Source organism: Elephas maximus, chromosome X, assembly GCF_024166365.1.
Source record: "Elephas maximus indicus isolate mEleMax1 chromosome X, mEleMax1 primary haplotype, whole genome shotgun sequence".
Classification (NCBI taxonomy): domain Eukaryota; kingdom Metazoa; phylum Chordata; class Mammalia; order Proboscidea; family Elephantidae; genus Elephas; species Elephas maximus.
In genome coordinates, this window is record NC_064846.1 from 114,949,372 (window position 1) to 114,966,514 (window position 17,143).

At 39.4% G+C, this 17,143-nt stretch overlaps 1 protein-coding gene across 16 annotated transcripts in view; it reads left to right on the top strand.

Annotated features, from left to right (window-relative positions):
• HUWE1 (HECT, UBA and WWE domain containing E3 ubiquitin protein ligase 1) overlaps positions 1-17,143 on the top strand; it is a 216,904-nt gene that overhangs the window by 127,957 nt on the left and 71,804 nt on the right. For all 16 annotated transcript variants that reach the window (XM_049872559.1, XM_049872562.1, XM_049872557.1 and 13 more), the window contains 12 exons: positions 1,028-1,273; positions 3,178-3,311; positions 3,753-3,847; positions 5,540-5,731; positions 7,003-7,219; positions 7,566-7,688; positions 8,130-8,367; positions 8,738-8,968; positions 10,291-10,413; positions 10,948-11,043; positions 11,659-11,928; positions 12,952-13,104. In XM_049872559.1, coding sequence (XP_049728516.1) covers positions 1,028-1,273; positions 3,178-3,311; positions 3,753-3,847; positions 5,540-5,731; positions 7,003-7,219; positions 7,566-7,688; positions 8,130-8,367; positions 8,738-8,968; positions 10,291-10,413; positions 10,948-11,043; positions 11,659-11,928; positions 12,952-13,104 — 2,118 coding nt within the window. The remainder of the gene's footprint in view (positions 1-1,027; positions 1,274-3,177; positions 3,312-3,752; positions 3,848-5,539; positions 5,732-7,002; positions 7,220-7,565; positions 7,689-8,129; positions 8,368-8,737; positions 8,969-10,290; positions 10,414-10,947; positions 11,044-11,658; positions 11,929-12,951; positions 13,105-17,143) is intronic.

Here is a 17,143-nt window from a genome sequence, read left to right on the forward strand (position 1 = left end):
CGCTCCTTGGAAACTCTATGGGGCAGTTCTGTTCCATAGGGTTGCTATGAGTCAGAATTGATTCGAGTTTGGTTTTTTGGTTTACCATACTATACAAGGATGGATAGATTTATTTAAAGCCATGCGAAATGCATATAATTTCTCCAGTCTCTAAACAGCAAGTAATAGTGTTTTACTATCAGATTTTTCTCTAGACTTGAAAAGATTAATATGTGTGTGTGTATACGTATATGGCTAAGGTGACCTGGTAGCGCAGTGGTTAAGTGCCCAGGTGCTAACTGAAAGGTCAGCCATTTGAACCCACCAGCCACTCCACAGGAGAAAGATGTGGCAGTCTGCTTCCCTAAAGATTACAGCCTTGGAAACCCTATGGAGCAGTTCTCCTGTGTCCTAGAGGGTCACTATGATTTGGAATCATCTTTACGGCAACGGGTTTGGTTTTGGTTGGTATATGTATGTGGCTAGGTGATCCCTCAGTTGTCTCATGAAAAAGAAAGCAGATGTTTAGCTGATTCCTGAACCCAGGATTATCCCTCTTGTTTTAGGAAGAAAACAACATTGTAATAGTGATTCACTTCCATGCTTTGGAACCTTGCCTAACATTGCTCTGTGTTAAGCAATATTTGGAACCAATTAGTAACCAAATTCTCTTGGTGAGGTTCCAAATGGAAAATATAAAAAGACCTTTTTTACACTGCTTACCTGACCTCCTCTAAACCCAAATAAATAATCTTCCAGCATGGACTACTTACTATAACAGTTTGGTCATCACAAGATTTTAAGTATAATTGGCTCACCAAGTTTGAAAACCTCTGATTTGAGAGAAGTGGCATGTTGCTTTAGAAAGGGGCTGTGAGTTATGTCATAGCTGGGTTCATATTTCATCTCCACTGTTTACAAGGTGAGAGACCATGGCCAGGTCTGAAATTTCAGAGACTTGTCTTCCACTTCCATTGTGAGAATTAAAGACATGATGTATATAAAGTTCATTATACAGTAATTTCTTTAATTACTATTTTTCTTCCAGACACTATCACATGAACCTAAAGTCCTTCAGGAGGGTCTCCTTCAATTGGACTCCATCCTTTCCTCCTTGGAGCCCTTACACCGTCCAATTGAATCCCCTGGGGGTTCAGTATTGTTGAGAGAGCTGGCTTGTGCTGGCAATGTTGCAGATGCTACCCTCTCGGCTCAGGCCACACCCCTGCTACATGCTCTCACTGCTGCCCATGCCTACATCATGATGTTTGTTCATACTTGCAGAGTTGGACAGGTAAGAATAAACAATGTTGGTTTAAAGCCAGTGAAATACCTAGGGCATATATATACCTAGCATGCCTACCCTTTTGGCAGGTGATGTCCTAGGCTGGGTTCTCTGTAGAAGCAAAACCAGTGAAGCGTTATATATTTGTGTGTGTATACATATGTATGGAAACCCTGGTGGCATAGTGGTTAAGCGCTATGGTTGTTAACCAAAAGGTCAGCGGTTCGAATCCTCCTGGCACTCCTTGGAAACTCTACGGGGCAGTTCTACTCTGTCCTATAGGGTCGCTGTGAGTCGGAATTGACTCGGTGGCAGTGGGTTTTGTTTTTGGTTTTTTATATGTATGTATATATACACACACACAGATTTATCTCAAGAAAATGGCACACGCGGTTGTAGAGGCTGGAAAGTCCCACGTCCGTGGGTCAGGTCTCAGGCTGGAGGCTTCTCCTGATTCGGGGGCTGACTAACCCAAGATGGGCTGGTCAGAGGGTAGGCTGTTCGCTGGCTCACAGGCCACAGAAGCTGAGGAATCCAAGATAGACAGGTAAGATGGTGGGCTGCAGAGGCTGAGGAATCCCAAGATTGGTAGGCAGCTGGCTCAAGTCCTAAGAACCGGAGATCAGATGATGACAAGCCAGATGCAGGGGGCGGGGGGTGTGGGTGTGTGTGTGTGTGTGTGTGTGTGTTGCAGACCACACCCTGAGGAAGCTCCTCTTAAAACTGATTGGCTAATCATATCAGATCGCATTATAGGGGATGACTACATCATTGCATGACTGCCAAACCCTGAGAATCATAGCCCAGCCAAGTTGACACACAACTTTAACCATCTCAGGTGACTTAGGTTTGCTTCAAAGAAGCTATCTAGTTTCACTCCAGAGCTCTCACTTAGTCATTGGTTTGTATGTTTTTTTTTGAGAAGTTGGGTGACATACATTATAATTTATTGTGTGAAATGAGCCTTCTTGAGAGTGTTTAAGAGATTGCTGTAAATAATTAACAGACATTACTTAATTGATCTACAGCATGCATATAGGCCAACTAGGATGTATGATCACCCTTTTTATCAGCTAAACCTCAATTGAGTGGTTCATCTCACCCTATTATTTCCTAATCTTTAATAAAGTGCGTGTGGTCCTGATGATGGCATGACAAGAAGGAAATGTGACCACAGAACATTTGAGCCAAGAGTAATTAACATAAAATTACTAAAAATGTTCTAAGTACCAAACTCTATGCCTTCATTCTATGATGTTTCTCTCTTGTGGTTCCAGAAAGAAGGCTTGTGTGTGTATGTGTTTTCACAATCGTACCGCCTTAATTCTTAAAGTCATTAGTTCTAAAAATTAATAGCCCTGTTCTGTGCTGTTGAGCAAGAGTGTATTTTCTGCCAACCTTTGGATCAAATCAGAAATCAAAAGCACAATTATAAGCTAATTAGAAAATAAATTATATAACAAAGCTTAGGGATTTGTATTTTCTCTTTATTAGGGATTACGTATGTTCTCTTTATTAAATGAAATAAAGTTAAGTGTTGAATTTAAGGACTAAATAAATCAAAATATTTATCAAAGAAAATAAATCAAAATATTTACCAAAGGAAATTAGAAAGTAGTTAATGAATCTACAGAATTGTTGCTTTCATTTAGATAAACAGGGTTGCTTGTGATTCCTCTCTTTCACTTAAAAGTGATTGGAAACGAAATGCGACATTCAACACAAATTACAAAAATTGTAAGAGAATACCTTGTGGGACTATGGATTTAAATGTGGAAATTTTAATGACATGTACAACTCTGTAAGAATAGTATTGAAGGAAAAATAGAATCCCTTATCCTTCTGAAGTTGATTTTGAACATAATTGCTCAGAGAACAGCCTGAAGGTGAGCTTCTTTCCACTTTGATTGCAGAGTGAAATTCGTTCCATCTCCGTAAACCAGTGGGGCTCTCAGCTGGGTCTGAGTGTTCTCAGCAAGTTGAGCCAGTTATATTGTTCGTTGGTGTGGGAAAGCACTGTTCTCCTCTCTCTCTGTACCCCAAACAGGTAAGGGAATGGTCATCTCATTTTATTACCACTGTTATTCTTTCTGACTAAAAAAATAAGCTTTAGTCAGAAATTGTTTTGGTTAAGGATAGGAGGGTATAGTAAAGAATTCAAAACCTTCCTTGTCCTTCCTACTTAACACCGAAGAGGCTTGCTTACAAATTGTAGCATCTTGTGCATCTTTGATCTGATAGCTCAGTTACGCTGTGTCAGCATGGTAGATGTTTAAAATTTGCTACTATTATTAGCCAGGTATAAGAAATTGAACTGGGAAAACCTTATTGAGTGCTACCTCAGGCATTTGATCATTGAAGATGCTTTATTACATTCAAGTTAAGTATTTTTTGCTAGGGGAGGGATGTCGGGCCAAGCAAGATAGAGACAATGCAAGTAAGAGGTAAGCTATCAATATTTCTTTGCTCACTGTTTCTCTTGTTGCAGCCTTCCATCTGGGTGTGAATTTGGCCAGGCAGACATGCAGAAACTGGTTCCAAAGGATGAGAAGGCAGGTACGACCCAAAGCGGAAAAAGATCAGGTAACTCCAAAAAACTAAAATCTTAGTCATTAATTCTCTAATTTCTGTCCCCGTGCCTTTATAACTCTTATTTTAAAATTAAAACTGTTTTTAGTCATCTCTTAGTCATAGGTACACGTTATTTTCCAAAAGCTTAATTTCATAGGTTAAAAATGGTAAATAGTTGTTTTAACTGGCAAGTAGCTATGGAACACTTTTGGAACTGCCCAGTCCAATATGGTAGCCACTAGCCACACATGGTTATTGAGTACTTGTACTGTGGCTAGTATGACTGAAAAACTTGAGTTTTTAGTTTTAATTAGTTTCAGTCAAGTATTGGAAAACTTTTAAGTATGTTTGGAACAATATGGGTTTGTGAAATTTTCAACTAAATTTTATGAAATATAAATTCAGATAAAATATTTCAATAAAAATATAATGTTTGAGTTGAGATGTACAAAACAGATGCCAGTTTTGAAGAGTTAGTATAAAAAAGAATGCAAAATCTCCATCATTTTTATATTGATGAGATACTGAAATGACAAAATTTTGATTATGTTGGGTTAAACAAAATATATTATTAAAAATAATTTTGTTTCTTTTTACTTTGTAATGTGGCTACTAGAAATTTTAAAACAACGTGTGTGGCTCACATTATGTAGTGCTCCTTTAAAAAATTGATCTTATGTTAAATTACAAAAAAAAAAAACCTATTGCTGTCTAGTTGATTCCAACGCATAGTGACCCTTACAGGACGAAGTAGAACTACCCCGTAGGGTTTCCATGGCCGTAAATCTTTACAGAAGCAGACTGGCACATCTTTCTGCCCTGGAGCAGCTGGTGGGTTCAAACTGTCACCCTTTCAGTTACCAGCTGAGCACTTAATCACTGCACCATCAGGGCTCCTAAATCACAAAGTTCCAAGTTACAATAAGCAGAGATTATATACAATTTCAGATCCTATTGCAATAAACCTAAAATTAATAAAAGCAGTGTCTTTAGAAAGATATTTTTTTCCCTATGTATCAGATTTGCTATGTGGAGATTACTAAGGATAGATAAGCTGGGAAGGAACTAATAAAGATAAAGCAAACAATTTATGAAACAACAAACAAGGACTCAATGACAGCTAGTTATTATGAGGGAGGGGTAGAATTAATAAACACAAACCTTTGGCAAGACTAATTTTGGAGACCATCTACCCATCAAATTAAATTTAAGAATCTCAGATTTAGTCAAAATATACCAAATTTAACTCAAGGAAAGAAATAATTTACTAAGAACCAAGAATGAAATTAGATTTTCCATACTGCCTGTCCAGCAGTCCAGATAAATTTTTTCCATCAATTTCTTTCACACATTTAAGGAAGATGACTCAATGTGAAAGTAGCAGCAACAGCAGCGTCAGAACCCGTCTAACTTAAGGGGGGAGATAATGCAAATCAAGATCAGCAGCCCAAGTCTGATCCCTATGAGATGGAGGCCAAATAACACCTCTACTCTCACAGCATTTTTACCAGTTCTGACACCAGCCGTCCTCCCCCACAGCACTCTCTACTTCTCTGCTGGGTTTGATAATCTGTTGCATGGCCACAGAGAACTCCCGAATTCTGTTTAATAAGTGCCTTATTAAGGAAGTAACAGGATACAATTCAGGATCAGGAAGCTTGAAGGCAAAGTCTACATGGCCTTATTGCTTCCTTATATATGCAGATGGGGAGCAAGATGGAACAACTGGAAGTATGGATGCTTCTACCCAGGGCTTATTGGAAGGCATTGGCTTAGATGGTGACACATTGGCTCCCATGGAAACAGATGAACCTACCACTTCAGACTCTAAGGGCAAATCTAAAATCACACCAGCCATGGCTGCCAGAATCAAGCAAATCAAGCCTTTGTTGTCAGGTGAGCGGGTTCTCATCTTTCTGTGTCCTTTTTTGACTTTCTGAGCCTTACCTAGTCCTCAAACTTATACTGATATGGTTAGGCTGTATTGTTTCCTTTAAGAAGTTTTAAGACTCTGTGACTCATTTTCAGGTGTACTTTGTTGAGTACCTACTATGTGACAGGCTCTGTAAAAGCTTCTAGGGCTACAGAGATGAGGCAGTTCCTTCCTAAATGCTATGCCTACTTTCCCTGTTTTTCATTCTACCTCTCCTACTCACTTTTCAACTACCTCAATTGGCTTCTCCTATCATTCCACTGAAATGTCTCAGAAAGGTACCTATAGCCTCCTTATTAAGTCCATTGGATATTTTTCATTCCCCTTCTTACTTATCTACAGCGTGATAGTTGACCTACCACTTCCTTCTAGAAATACTCTTCCCTTGGCTTTTGCAATTTTAACTCTCCTGATTTCCTGTTACCTGTCTGGCTACTTCACCCTATCTCTTTTTCCTTTCTCTGTCCCCAGACCTAGCCTTTCTTGTGTCTAGATCATGATGACATAATGTTTATGGAACTGTGACAATATTATTTTCATTTTAAGAGTAATAAGTATTCATTGTGGAAGTATAAAAGTACAGAAAAATTTCTAAAGAAAAGCACGGAAACACTCAAAATAAAAATTTGGCACATATTTTATTTCCCTTTTCTATGCATTTCCTTTACACATCTTTATAATTGTATTCTGCTTTTGTTGTTGTTGTTCAGCAGTATACTGAAAAGCATCCCACAAAGACAAAATTTTTAAATGCCCATAATCTACCTAACACCTTAAGAAAGCCGCTTGTAAAGTTTTCATACTTTTCATATCACTTTTTCCTTTGGGACTACATATTTAATGTGATCAGACAGTATTATAGTGTATATGTTGCTCTTTTCTAGGTTAAGTAATTAAACATTCTTACTGTTTTTAAAGTTTTCTGTATACATTTTAATCGATTCTAATCCAGTAGAAATATCATTTAATTAACCAGTATATACCACCGTTTTGCTTTCTATAAAGGTGGTTTCACTTTATAACCCCCCAACAACGTGAGTGCTTAACTTTCACATTTGTTATATATTGAATGCCAGCACAATTTTCTGTCTTCAAAATAGGCATTTGTTCCCTATGGAACAGCTATTCTTTTCTGCATTATTGTATGTAGTATAAATCCAAATAATTCATAAGTGTTGTGTGAGAGGAAGTGGTCAATCATAAAAATGTATTGATGGTAATGTGTCTACTCTAGCTTCTTCCAGATTAGGCCGAGCACTTGCTGAGCTGTTTGGACTCCTTGTTAAACTTTGTGTGGGGTCTCCTGTCCGCCAGAGAAGGAGCCATCATGCTGCCAGTACCACAACAGCACCGACACCTGCTGCTCGATCAACGGCCTCAGCTCTCACTAAGCTCCTCACAAAAGGCTTATCTTGGCAGCCGCCACCATATACACCCACACCCCGTTTCAGGTAAAGTTCTGCTTGAGATGCAGGGAAAGTTTCCGTAAGAAGATCTGATTGGTTCCTTCTCTACCTAAATGGAGAGTAAGCCACTGAATTGGAGGATTTGGAAGTTCCTTGTTTACTCTCCATGTGTATTCCCAAATAAAGTTTAAAATAATTATTTTGGCTGTACCTAGTCTAGAACATAGAGATTTTAAAAGCATTTGTAGTCAAACTGCATTTCAATAACCTTATATTTAGTGGATCTAAGAGTAGATGGGAAGTATAACCTTTTTTGCCTCTACATGCATTTTCCATTACTTCTGTGTCTGTTTCAGACAAGGTTGCATTTTTTGCTTTTTTCCTCTTTCAGGCTGACATTCTTCATCTGTTCAGTTGGTTTCACATCCCCAATGCTGTTTGATGAGCGGAAATATCCTTACCACCTCATGCTGCAGAAATTTCTCTGCTCTGGAGGCCACAATGCTCTTTTTGAGTAAGGATCAAGTTACTTTGCTAAGAAGTATTTGTTGGAGTTGGTCTTTTCTGTGTGCCTTATCAGTCCACAACTTTGCAAGTCATATATGCTTGGAACTAGCCATGTTTGTCTCCATTTTCCTTGGAGAGTGGGATTCATCCTATCCTAGAGGTGTTTGTAAGAGTTTCTGCTTTTCCTCATTTGGCTTCCAGTCTCTGGTACATATTTTTCTAATAGACTTGTCTCTTTCCATTGTTTTTCTGAATATGATAATTTTTATGGTCAGAATCTCTTGGTCAGAAGATTTGAAACTGAGTTTCACTGGTTTAACCAAAGGGGCTTTAAAAGTAAAGCTGATACATTTTGGGAAGATTGGAAGTAATAATTCTAAGATCAGAGACATCCTTTCCCGATCTGAAATACTAATAGTCTCTCTACATACCTTCTCATTCAACTTAGAACTTTCAACTGGGCCCTGTCCATGGGAGGCAAAGTTCCCGTTTCTGAGGGATTGGAACATTCAGACTTACCTGATGGCACAGGAGAATTCTTAGATGCCTGGCTTATGTTAGTGGAGAAGATGGTGAATCCTACCACGGTGCTTGAATCTCCACATTCACTGCCTGCCAAATTGCCTGGAGGTGTCCAGAACTTCCCACAGTTCAGTGCCCTCCGCTTCCTTGTGGTAACTCAGAAAGTAAGTATTCAACATTCTAGAACCAAGAAGTATTTCTCTTGTTGAGTAGTTATTCTCCATTCTGTTTTCTCCTGCTTAATGAGATAACTTGATTGACAAAGTGCCATTAGATCCTACTCCCAGATAGGTCTGCCTTACGGAAAGGGATAGGAAACCATTTGAGAATTTTCCATGGTGGAAACATTTGAACTGTAAATTTGAGATTGGTACTTCCAAGTTGAGTTGTGTCCTTTTTCTGTGATTCCGTAGGCCCCCTTAGTGCTGACCTAGGATATTGGGGGTTTTTGTTGTTATTGACACTGACTTATTCCTCCTGAGACTTTGAATTGGGGAAAAATTATCTTTACACAGTTTTTCAAATAACTTACAGGCAGCCTTTACTTGCATCAAGAACCTGTGGAACCGGAAACCCCTGAAGGTGTATGGCGGGCGAATGGCTGAGTCCATGCTGGCTATCTTGTGCCACATCCTCCGAGGAGAACCTGTGATTCGAGAGAGACTGAGCAAAGAGAAAGAAGGGTCTCGAGGAGAAGAGGATACAGGGCAAGAAGAAGGCGGCTCCCGCCGGGAACCTCAAGTCAATCAGCAACAACTGCAACAGGTACGGTGTTGACCTCACACTGAAGGGACGAGACTGTACCTAATGGAGCGTCGTGCCTGTGAGTTTTCCAAATTCACCCTAATAAGTGTCTGGCCCACCAATCTCTAGACTGTTAGCCAGGAGATATGTTTAAATTTACTTCCTCTTTTAATATTTTTTTCTTCCAGAGGAAAGCTGGAGTGTAGTCCCAATGCTTTGCACAGGTGAAAGATTTGTGTTTTCCCAAGCATGTTGTTTAGTATTTCACAGTATTCTCAGAAGGCTGCTGCTGCCGTGTTCCTTGAAAACAAACTGTCCTCTGCTACATTCCAGTTAAGCTGCAGAGGGAAGGGATATTGTGACCCCAATTCATTCTTCAGCAAGAGCTTTCTGAAAGCTTAGTAACCTACAGAATTTTTGTTTCATTTTCCAATAAATGCATAAACCACATTTGGAAAATTGAAGGCTAGACCCTGCTACATAAACTTCAGAGCATTTTAGCATTTTCCTCCTAGAATTTGTGTGTGTGTGTGTGTGTGTGTGTTCTCTTTATATTTAGAATCCTGCTCAGCTCTGTTTTCTTAGCATGTATGCCACATTTATACTTTCCATATAATATTTGATGTTTTGTAATTTTTATTTTAAAATTAATAAATGCTCACTATAGGAAGTTTGGAAAACCTAACAAAATATAAAAAGGAGACATTCGTGTCACCATATAAGATAGTTATCTCCTTTTTACTTAGTTCTGTGCCTAATTTTACATTGTTATTATCATACAGTTTGTTGAATTGTGTACTGCTGTCATTAAGAAAATGTTTTTTATGACCATCTATTATTTTTTATCGCTGGATGTTTCGTCTCCGTGTTTGATGTTATATAAAGCTGTGGTGTATAGTTTCCTTATGTACAACTCAGAATATTTCTTAGTGGTAGAGCCCTGGTCAGTTTTTTAGGCTCTTGTTCTGTTGCCAGTTTGTTTTCCAGAAAAGTGGGGCCAGTTTATACTTCTGTGAATCTCAGTCTTTTGATTATAACAACCTTGTTAATTATAATAACCATCGACCTTGTTTTTTTTTTTTTTTTTTTTTTTTAGAGAATAGAATTGAGAATCACCTTGGTTCCTTGCCTCAGTGTGTAGCTCTAACATTTGAATGCTTTGGAAGCACCCAAGAGAAAGGATCATTTTTATCTATTTATGTTACATAACTGACTTGATTTATAAATGTTTTCAGATCATATGAAGTTAGAAAAACTTCGAGTTTCCATCTTGAAAATGTTCCTTTATTCAGTGCATTTGAATTTCTCTATTTTGGTTGTGAGATCCTGCATTCTTTTTGTAGCTAATGGACATGGGCTTCACAAGGGAGCATGCCATGGAAGCCCTGTTAAACACCAGCACCATGGAGCAGGCCACAGAGTACCTTCTAACCCACCCTCCTCCAATCATGGGAGGAGTTGTTAGGGTGAGTTGGCTCAGGGCAGGGGCTTCAGTTTTCCAGGGCATTGGTTTGACTGCTGACTTGCTTTTTTTTTTTTGGCCCCCTTATGATTCTATGACTGGTCTTCCTTTCTATAAAGCATCACTCATTTCTAGAGTTCATGCCAATATGTAGTGAGAATGTAATGGGCAGAGCCTTTCTATCCCCCAGCCAACAAATTAACTGGTCTTTGTTTGCAGAAAAAAAGAACCCTTAAGTTATACACTTCACTATCAGAAGGCAATAAAACAGACATTCTTTTCTGAGGTGCACCTCACTGCTTAGTCAAAACAGATGGTCACATTGCAACCCTTATTCTATATACATCATTATTTTTGTTTTGATTTTCCCCCTTTGTTCTTGTAGTGTTCAGATAAGCCTAGTTGAGTTTGGCTTTAGAGAGCAGCATTCAGAACCCCTTCCTTTCTTCTCTGTTTCCTTGTGAGTTGGGGTGGCCTCATTGGGTTTCTTTGATTTGGGTGGGTTGCAGTTGCTGGATTTTCTGTTGTTGATCTGTAGGATCTGAGCATGTCCGAAGAGGACCAGATGATGAGAGCAATTGCCATGTCTCTGGGACAGGATATCCCAATGGATCAAAGGGCAGAATCACCTGAGGTAACTAGAAAACAGGGCATCCAAAAGGCCTTGGCACATTAATCTTCACATTTAATTAGTATTTCTGTGTACATTCAGCTACTACTTCAAAGTAATTGATGCATTTAAAGTCTAGGAAAAGACATGGGAGTATGAATTCATCCCAACCTCACATCATTGAGTTACCTTGTATTGACCCGAATCTTTAGGTGAGACAAATGAAGCATTCATCTTTATTGACAAATAGGAGAACCAGTATATACATGGTATAGTGCCCATTAAGCCAAACTTAGCTGTCTGTTCCTAAGTAACAATTACTCCAATTTACTATACTGGCAGAGAATACAGGAAAATGTCCCAGAAATGATTATGTTGGAGTTTGTGTAGGCTACTGCAAATAAAATGGTACTGCTGTGGAGTGTTGGAGGTGTCCTTCATGCTGCTTTTCCTGTCTTCCCTTAACTTGTGTGGCTGCCCTCCTCCTACTTGTTGTCACATCGTGATGACAGTATCAACTTCTTGAAGAGAAGGCGGAGGATATTCACATGGTGGGGCAAATATATTCTTAATGGTTCCTGTCCTCTTTCTTCCTCCAAATTTCCCCATATGCTATCACTCTTCTTTCCCTGTCTTCAGGAAATTGCTTGCCGGAAGGAGGAGGAGGAACGAAAAGCTCGTGAAAAGCAGGAAGAGGAAGAGGCTAAATGTCTGGAGAAGTTCCAGGATGCTGACCCATTGGAGCAAGATGAGCTCCACACTTTCACAGATACCATGTTGCCAGGCTGCTTCCACCTCCTTGATGAACTGCCAGACACAGTATACCGTGTATGTGATCTGATCATGACAGCAATCAAGCGTAATGGAGCTGACTATCGTGACATGATTCTGAAGCAAGTGGTCAATCAAGTAAGCTCTCTAGGGACCTGAAAAGAGGGGCACGTGAAGTGCTTTTCCTATCATCTATCAAACCTGGTTTCTAAAAAATCAGTAGTTTTGTATTCTAGCCCATATGGGTGTATTCTCTTTGAATTCTGTAAACCTGGTAATCTGAGTCTTGCTTGAACCTTTCCTGCAACAGTGAATTTAACTATTTCACACAAACAAAAAACAAAGTCTTTAACTAAATAAATAAATAAAATCCACTACAATCAAGTCAATTCTGACTCATAGTGATCCTATAGGACAGAGTAGAACTCTTCCATAGGGTTTCCATGGCTGTAAATCTTTACAGAAGCAAACTGACACATTTTTCTCCTGGGGAGCGGCTGGTGAGTTTGAACCACTGACCTCTCAGTTAGCACAACCAGGGCAAAAAAAATCTTTTAGGATTGGGGGGGAAATATAAAGCTATCTTTTTTTTTAGGCACTTAATTTTTCTTAGATTCATCAAAAATGTCCAAAACATGTCACGCTCTTAAGCCAAGTAAAGCCCTCTGAATTATCAGGAAATAAATGTTTTTCTCTCCCGTGTAACAACCGCTTTAACACACGAGTCCCCATCCCAGCAAGTACTGGTGACGAGGTGTTTGTTATTTTTTTCAGACAGTATGTTCTTCACTGTGGAACTGGTATATGCTAATCGTAGAAGTAGAATAAGAAATAAATTGCCCCAAATACACACACCTAGACATAAACAGTTAGCATTTTTATTGTTTATTTTACTTTGTTTTAAACCTATTTCGTATTATCAGTGAATGCATCGGTTGGTATATGCTAATCGTAGAAGTAGAATAAGAAATAAATTGCCCCAAATACACACACCTAGACATAAACGGTTAACATTTTTATTGTTTATTTTACTTTGTTTTAAACCTATTTCGTATTATCAGTGAATGCATCGGAGGTAGTGGGAGTTATTGGAAAGGTTCAGAATGTTTTGACAAGCCTCATCTCACTCTATCTGATTTGGCCACTTTTCTGTTTTTCTAGGTATGGGAAGCTGCTGATGTACTGATAAAAGCTGCTCTTCCCCTGACAACAAGCGACACAAAAACTGTGTCAGAGTGGATCAGTCAGATGGCCACCCTGCCCCAGGCCTCTAATTTGGCTACTAGAATCTTGCTTTTAACACTGCTTTTTGAGGTAAGATTTAGAGCATGATAAATCATATCTTTAGGGCCCTCTCAGTCACCGAAGAATTATGTAACACCTACCATATGAGGCATTGAAGAAGGTAACAGAAATATAAAGCATGTTCCCTGTATTTCATAAGCTCAAAATTTTTTGATAGGAAGGCAGGGCCAAGATGATAGAGTAGTCAGAAGCTTCCGTTGATCCCTCTTACAACAAAGACCCAAAAAAACGAAGTGAAATGATTATATATGTAACAAGTTAGGAGCCCTGAACATCAAAGGCAAAGTTAGAAAATGGACTGAGTGTGAGGGGGAGGGGGAGGGAGAGGGTTCAGAAGCAGAGGGAAACCTCTGGTGTGATCCCCTGGAACGAACGTGGCAGGGTTGGTGGTAGTATTTCGGACCGAGTTTCCTTAGGAAGAGAGAGAGCCCTATAGCCTAATCACACCTATGGAAACAGAAACTAGCACTCTCAGCAAAAGCTGTGTACTTCCGTTTATTTAACTGTGCCCCCAACCCCCAAGCCAGTTTCAGTGGCTATCAGTTTCCCTGGGCCTAAGATAGGTCCTGATGGACACCCTGAGCCATTCTCCCAGCCTTAGAAAAGGAATAAATTCACAATTGGGAGAATAATAATCTACCAGCTCCACTAAGCAGGGGAACTCAGGATATAAGCGGCTCCTGTCCAGGCACAAACAGTCCATGGACTTTAAATACCTTTCACCTCTTCATGGACCTGTGTGGGCCCATTTCAGGAGAAGAGGCCCTTGTTGGCAGACTGCAACTATTTCAGCTCTCTGGTGAAGAAGTGGGTTTTTCATGTTTGACACCACTTTGCATATTAAAAGGGGTCCTTACCTACCCACATCAGAGGGACCAGGGACTATTGGCTCCACCCACTTCACCTAGCCACCGCATCAGGGGTCCAAGGACAAATGGTAACTCCCAGTCCTTACAACCAAAAGCATTGGGTGCCCATGATCCAACTGCAGAACCCACCCAACCTGTGCATTCTAGTCAGCAGGGATACGCTTTCGTCAGAGATAGGTGGGGGACAGTTGTCAGCCCCCTGCATTGTTCATGGCATGACCGCTTGCTGCAAGAAGATTCCTGTGCCTACACCAATCAAGCATGCCTCTCTAAGACTGTAGGCCAGAGCATGTACCACACACTTGATGACCAAATACTTGGACACCTGAGCAGAATCTATACAAGAAGAGTGATTGTACTGCTATGATCATATACCTGGTAAAAGCTCAAGCCATCTGGCGACAGGACGTTAGAGCTTCAAAGGTAAAAATAAACAAGCTTGCTCAGTCAGGCAACCTATTTGGGCATCTCAAAACAAAACAAAGCAAGCAGCTACGATACACTAAGCAGGCACAAAATAATAAAATAACTTATACAAGGCTCGGAGACAACAGTCAATATCAAATCACATAAAGAAGCAGTCCATGATCACTTCAAAAACCTCTCAAAACAAAGAATCAAGGAATCTTCCGGATGAAGGTTTCCCTGGAATTCCCAGATGTAGAACACAAAATACTAATATACAAAACTATTCAAGAGATCAAGAATGAGATCAGGCAGAAATGCACAACAGTCCTTACAAGTAAAAGCATTGAGTGCCTGTTGTACAGCTGCAGAGCCCACTCGCCAGAGTGCTCTAGAGAACAGGGACATGCCTTCCTCCCAGACACTCAGGGGAAGGTTGTCAGCCCCCTGCCTTCCTCAGAGTGTTACCCCTGCTGCTACCAGAAACTTGTGCATACACCAATCACCACTGCTCCTCTAAGATAGTAGGTGAGAGCCGACACCACACAGTAGGTGACCGACTCTCAGGACACCTGAGCTGAATCTATTCAAGAATAGTGAATGGACTCCTAGGCTCTAGCCATCTGGTAACAGGACATTAGTGCTTCAAAGGCTCCAATAATCAAGTTAGCTCACTCTAGTAGCCTATTTGGGTATATCAAAACAAAACAAAGCATGAAACTAGACACAGTGAGCAAACATAAAATAAATTAATACAATAACTTATAGATGGCTCGGTGACAACTGTCGATATCAAATCACAAAAAGAAGCAGACCATGACTGCTTCAACAAACTGCCAAAACAAAGAAACAAGGACTCTCCCAGATGAAGAGGATTCCTGAGATTACAGATGTAGAATATAAAAGATTAATATACAGAACCCTTCAAGACATCAGGAACAACATCAGGAATGAGATCAGGCAAAATACAGAACAAGCCAAGGAGCACACAGATAAAGCAGTTGAAGAAATTCCAAAGGTTATTCAAAAACATAATGAAAATTTAATGGGCTGCAAGAATCCCTAGCGAGGCAGCAATCGGAAATTCAGAGGATTAACAATAAAATTACACAATCAGAAAAGTCAGTAGAAAGTCAGAGGAGCAGAATTGAGGAAGTGGAAGGCAGAGTTAGTGAGACTGAAGACAAAGCACTTGGCACCAATACGTTTGAAGAAAAATCAGATAAAAGAAATTTTAAAAACTGAAGAAACCCTCAGAATCATGTGGGACTCTCTCGAGAAGAATAACATGCGAGTGATTGGAATAGCAGAACAGGAAGGGATAACAGAAGATACAGAGAGAATTGTTGAAGACTTGTTGGCAGAAAACTTCCCTGACATCCTGAAAGATGAAAGGATATATATCCAAGATGCTTGTTGAACCCCATACAAGGTAGATCCCAAAAGGAAGTCACCAAGACGTATAGTCGAACTTGTCAAAACCAAAGATAAAGAGAAAATTTTAAGAGCAGCCAGGGATAAAAGTCACCTACAAAGAAGAATCAATAAGAATAAATTCGGACAACTTGGCAGAAACCATAAAAGCAAGAAGTCAACGGGATGACATATATTAAGCATTGAAGGAGGAAAATTTCCAGCCAACAATAATATATCTAGCAAAACCGTCTCTCAAATAGGAAAGCGAAATTAAGACATTTCCAGATACACAGAAGCTTAGGGAATTTGCAGAAACAAAACCAAAACTACAAGAAATACTAAAGGGAATTCTCTGGTTAGAAAATCAATAATATCAGATATCAACCCAGCACTAGAACACGGGACACAGCAACCAGATATCAACCCAGATAGGGAAATCACAAATAAAAATCAAGATAAAAAATGCTCAAAACAGGGAATCAGTGATGTCATCAAGTAAAAGATGACAACATTAACTCAATAAAGAGGGACTAAATAAAGTAGGCATAGAACTTCCATAAGGGAGAGGAAATCAAAGCAACATAGGGAGATACAAGTTAAGTTTACACTTAGAAAAATAGGGGTAAATGTTAAGATAATCACAAAGAAGACTAACATTCCTAAACATCAAAATAAAAAACAAGAAAAACATAAAGACTCAGCAAAAACAAAATCAACTGCAATGAAAAAGAGGAACACACAATTTACAAAGAAAAACTACTCACCACAGAAAAATAAGTGGAAAAATGAAACTGTCAACAACACACACAAAAAGGCATCAAAATGACAGCACTAAACTCATACCTTTGTGTACTCACGCTGAATGTAAATGGACTAAATGCACCAATAAAGAGACAGAGAGTGGCGGAATGGATAAAAAAAAAAAAAAAAAACACATGATCCGTCTATATGCTGCCTACAAGAGACTCACCTTAGACTTAAAGACACAAACAAACTAAAACTCAAAGGATGGGAAAAATACATCAAGCAAACAACAATCAAAAAAGAGCAGGAGTGGCTATACTAATTTCTGACAAAACAGACTTCAAACTTAAATCTACCACAAAGGATAAAAGGACACTATATAATAATTAAAGGGACAATATACCAGGAGGATATTACCATATTCAATATTTATGGACACGACAACAGAACAGGGCTTCAAGATACATGAAAAACTCTTAACAGCACTGAAAAGTGAGATAGATAGCTCCACAGTAATAGTAGGAGACTTCAACACACCACTTTCAGAGAAGGACAGAACATCCAGAAAGAAGCACAATAAAGACACGGAAGAGCTAAATGCCACAATTAACCAC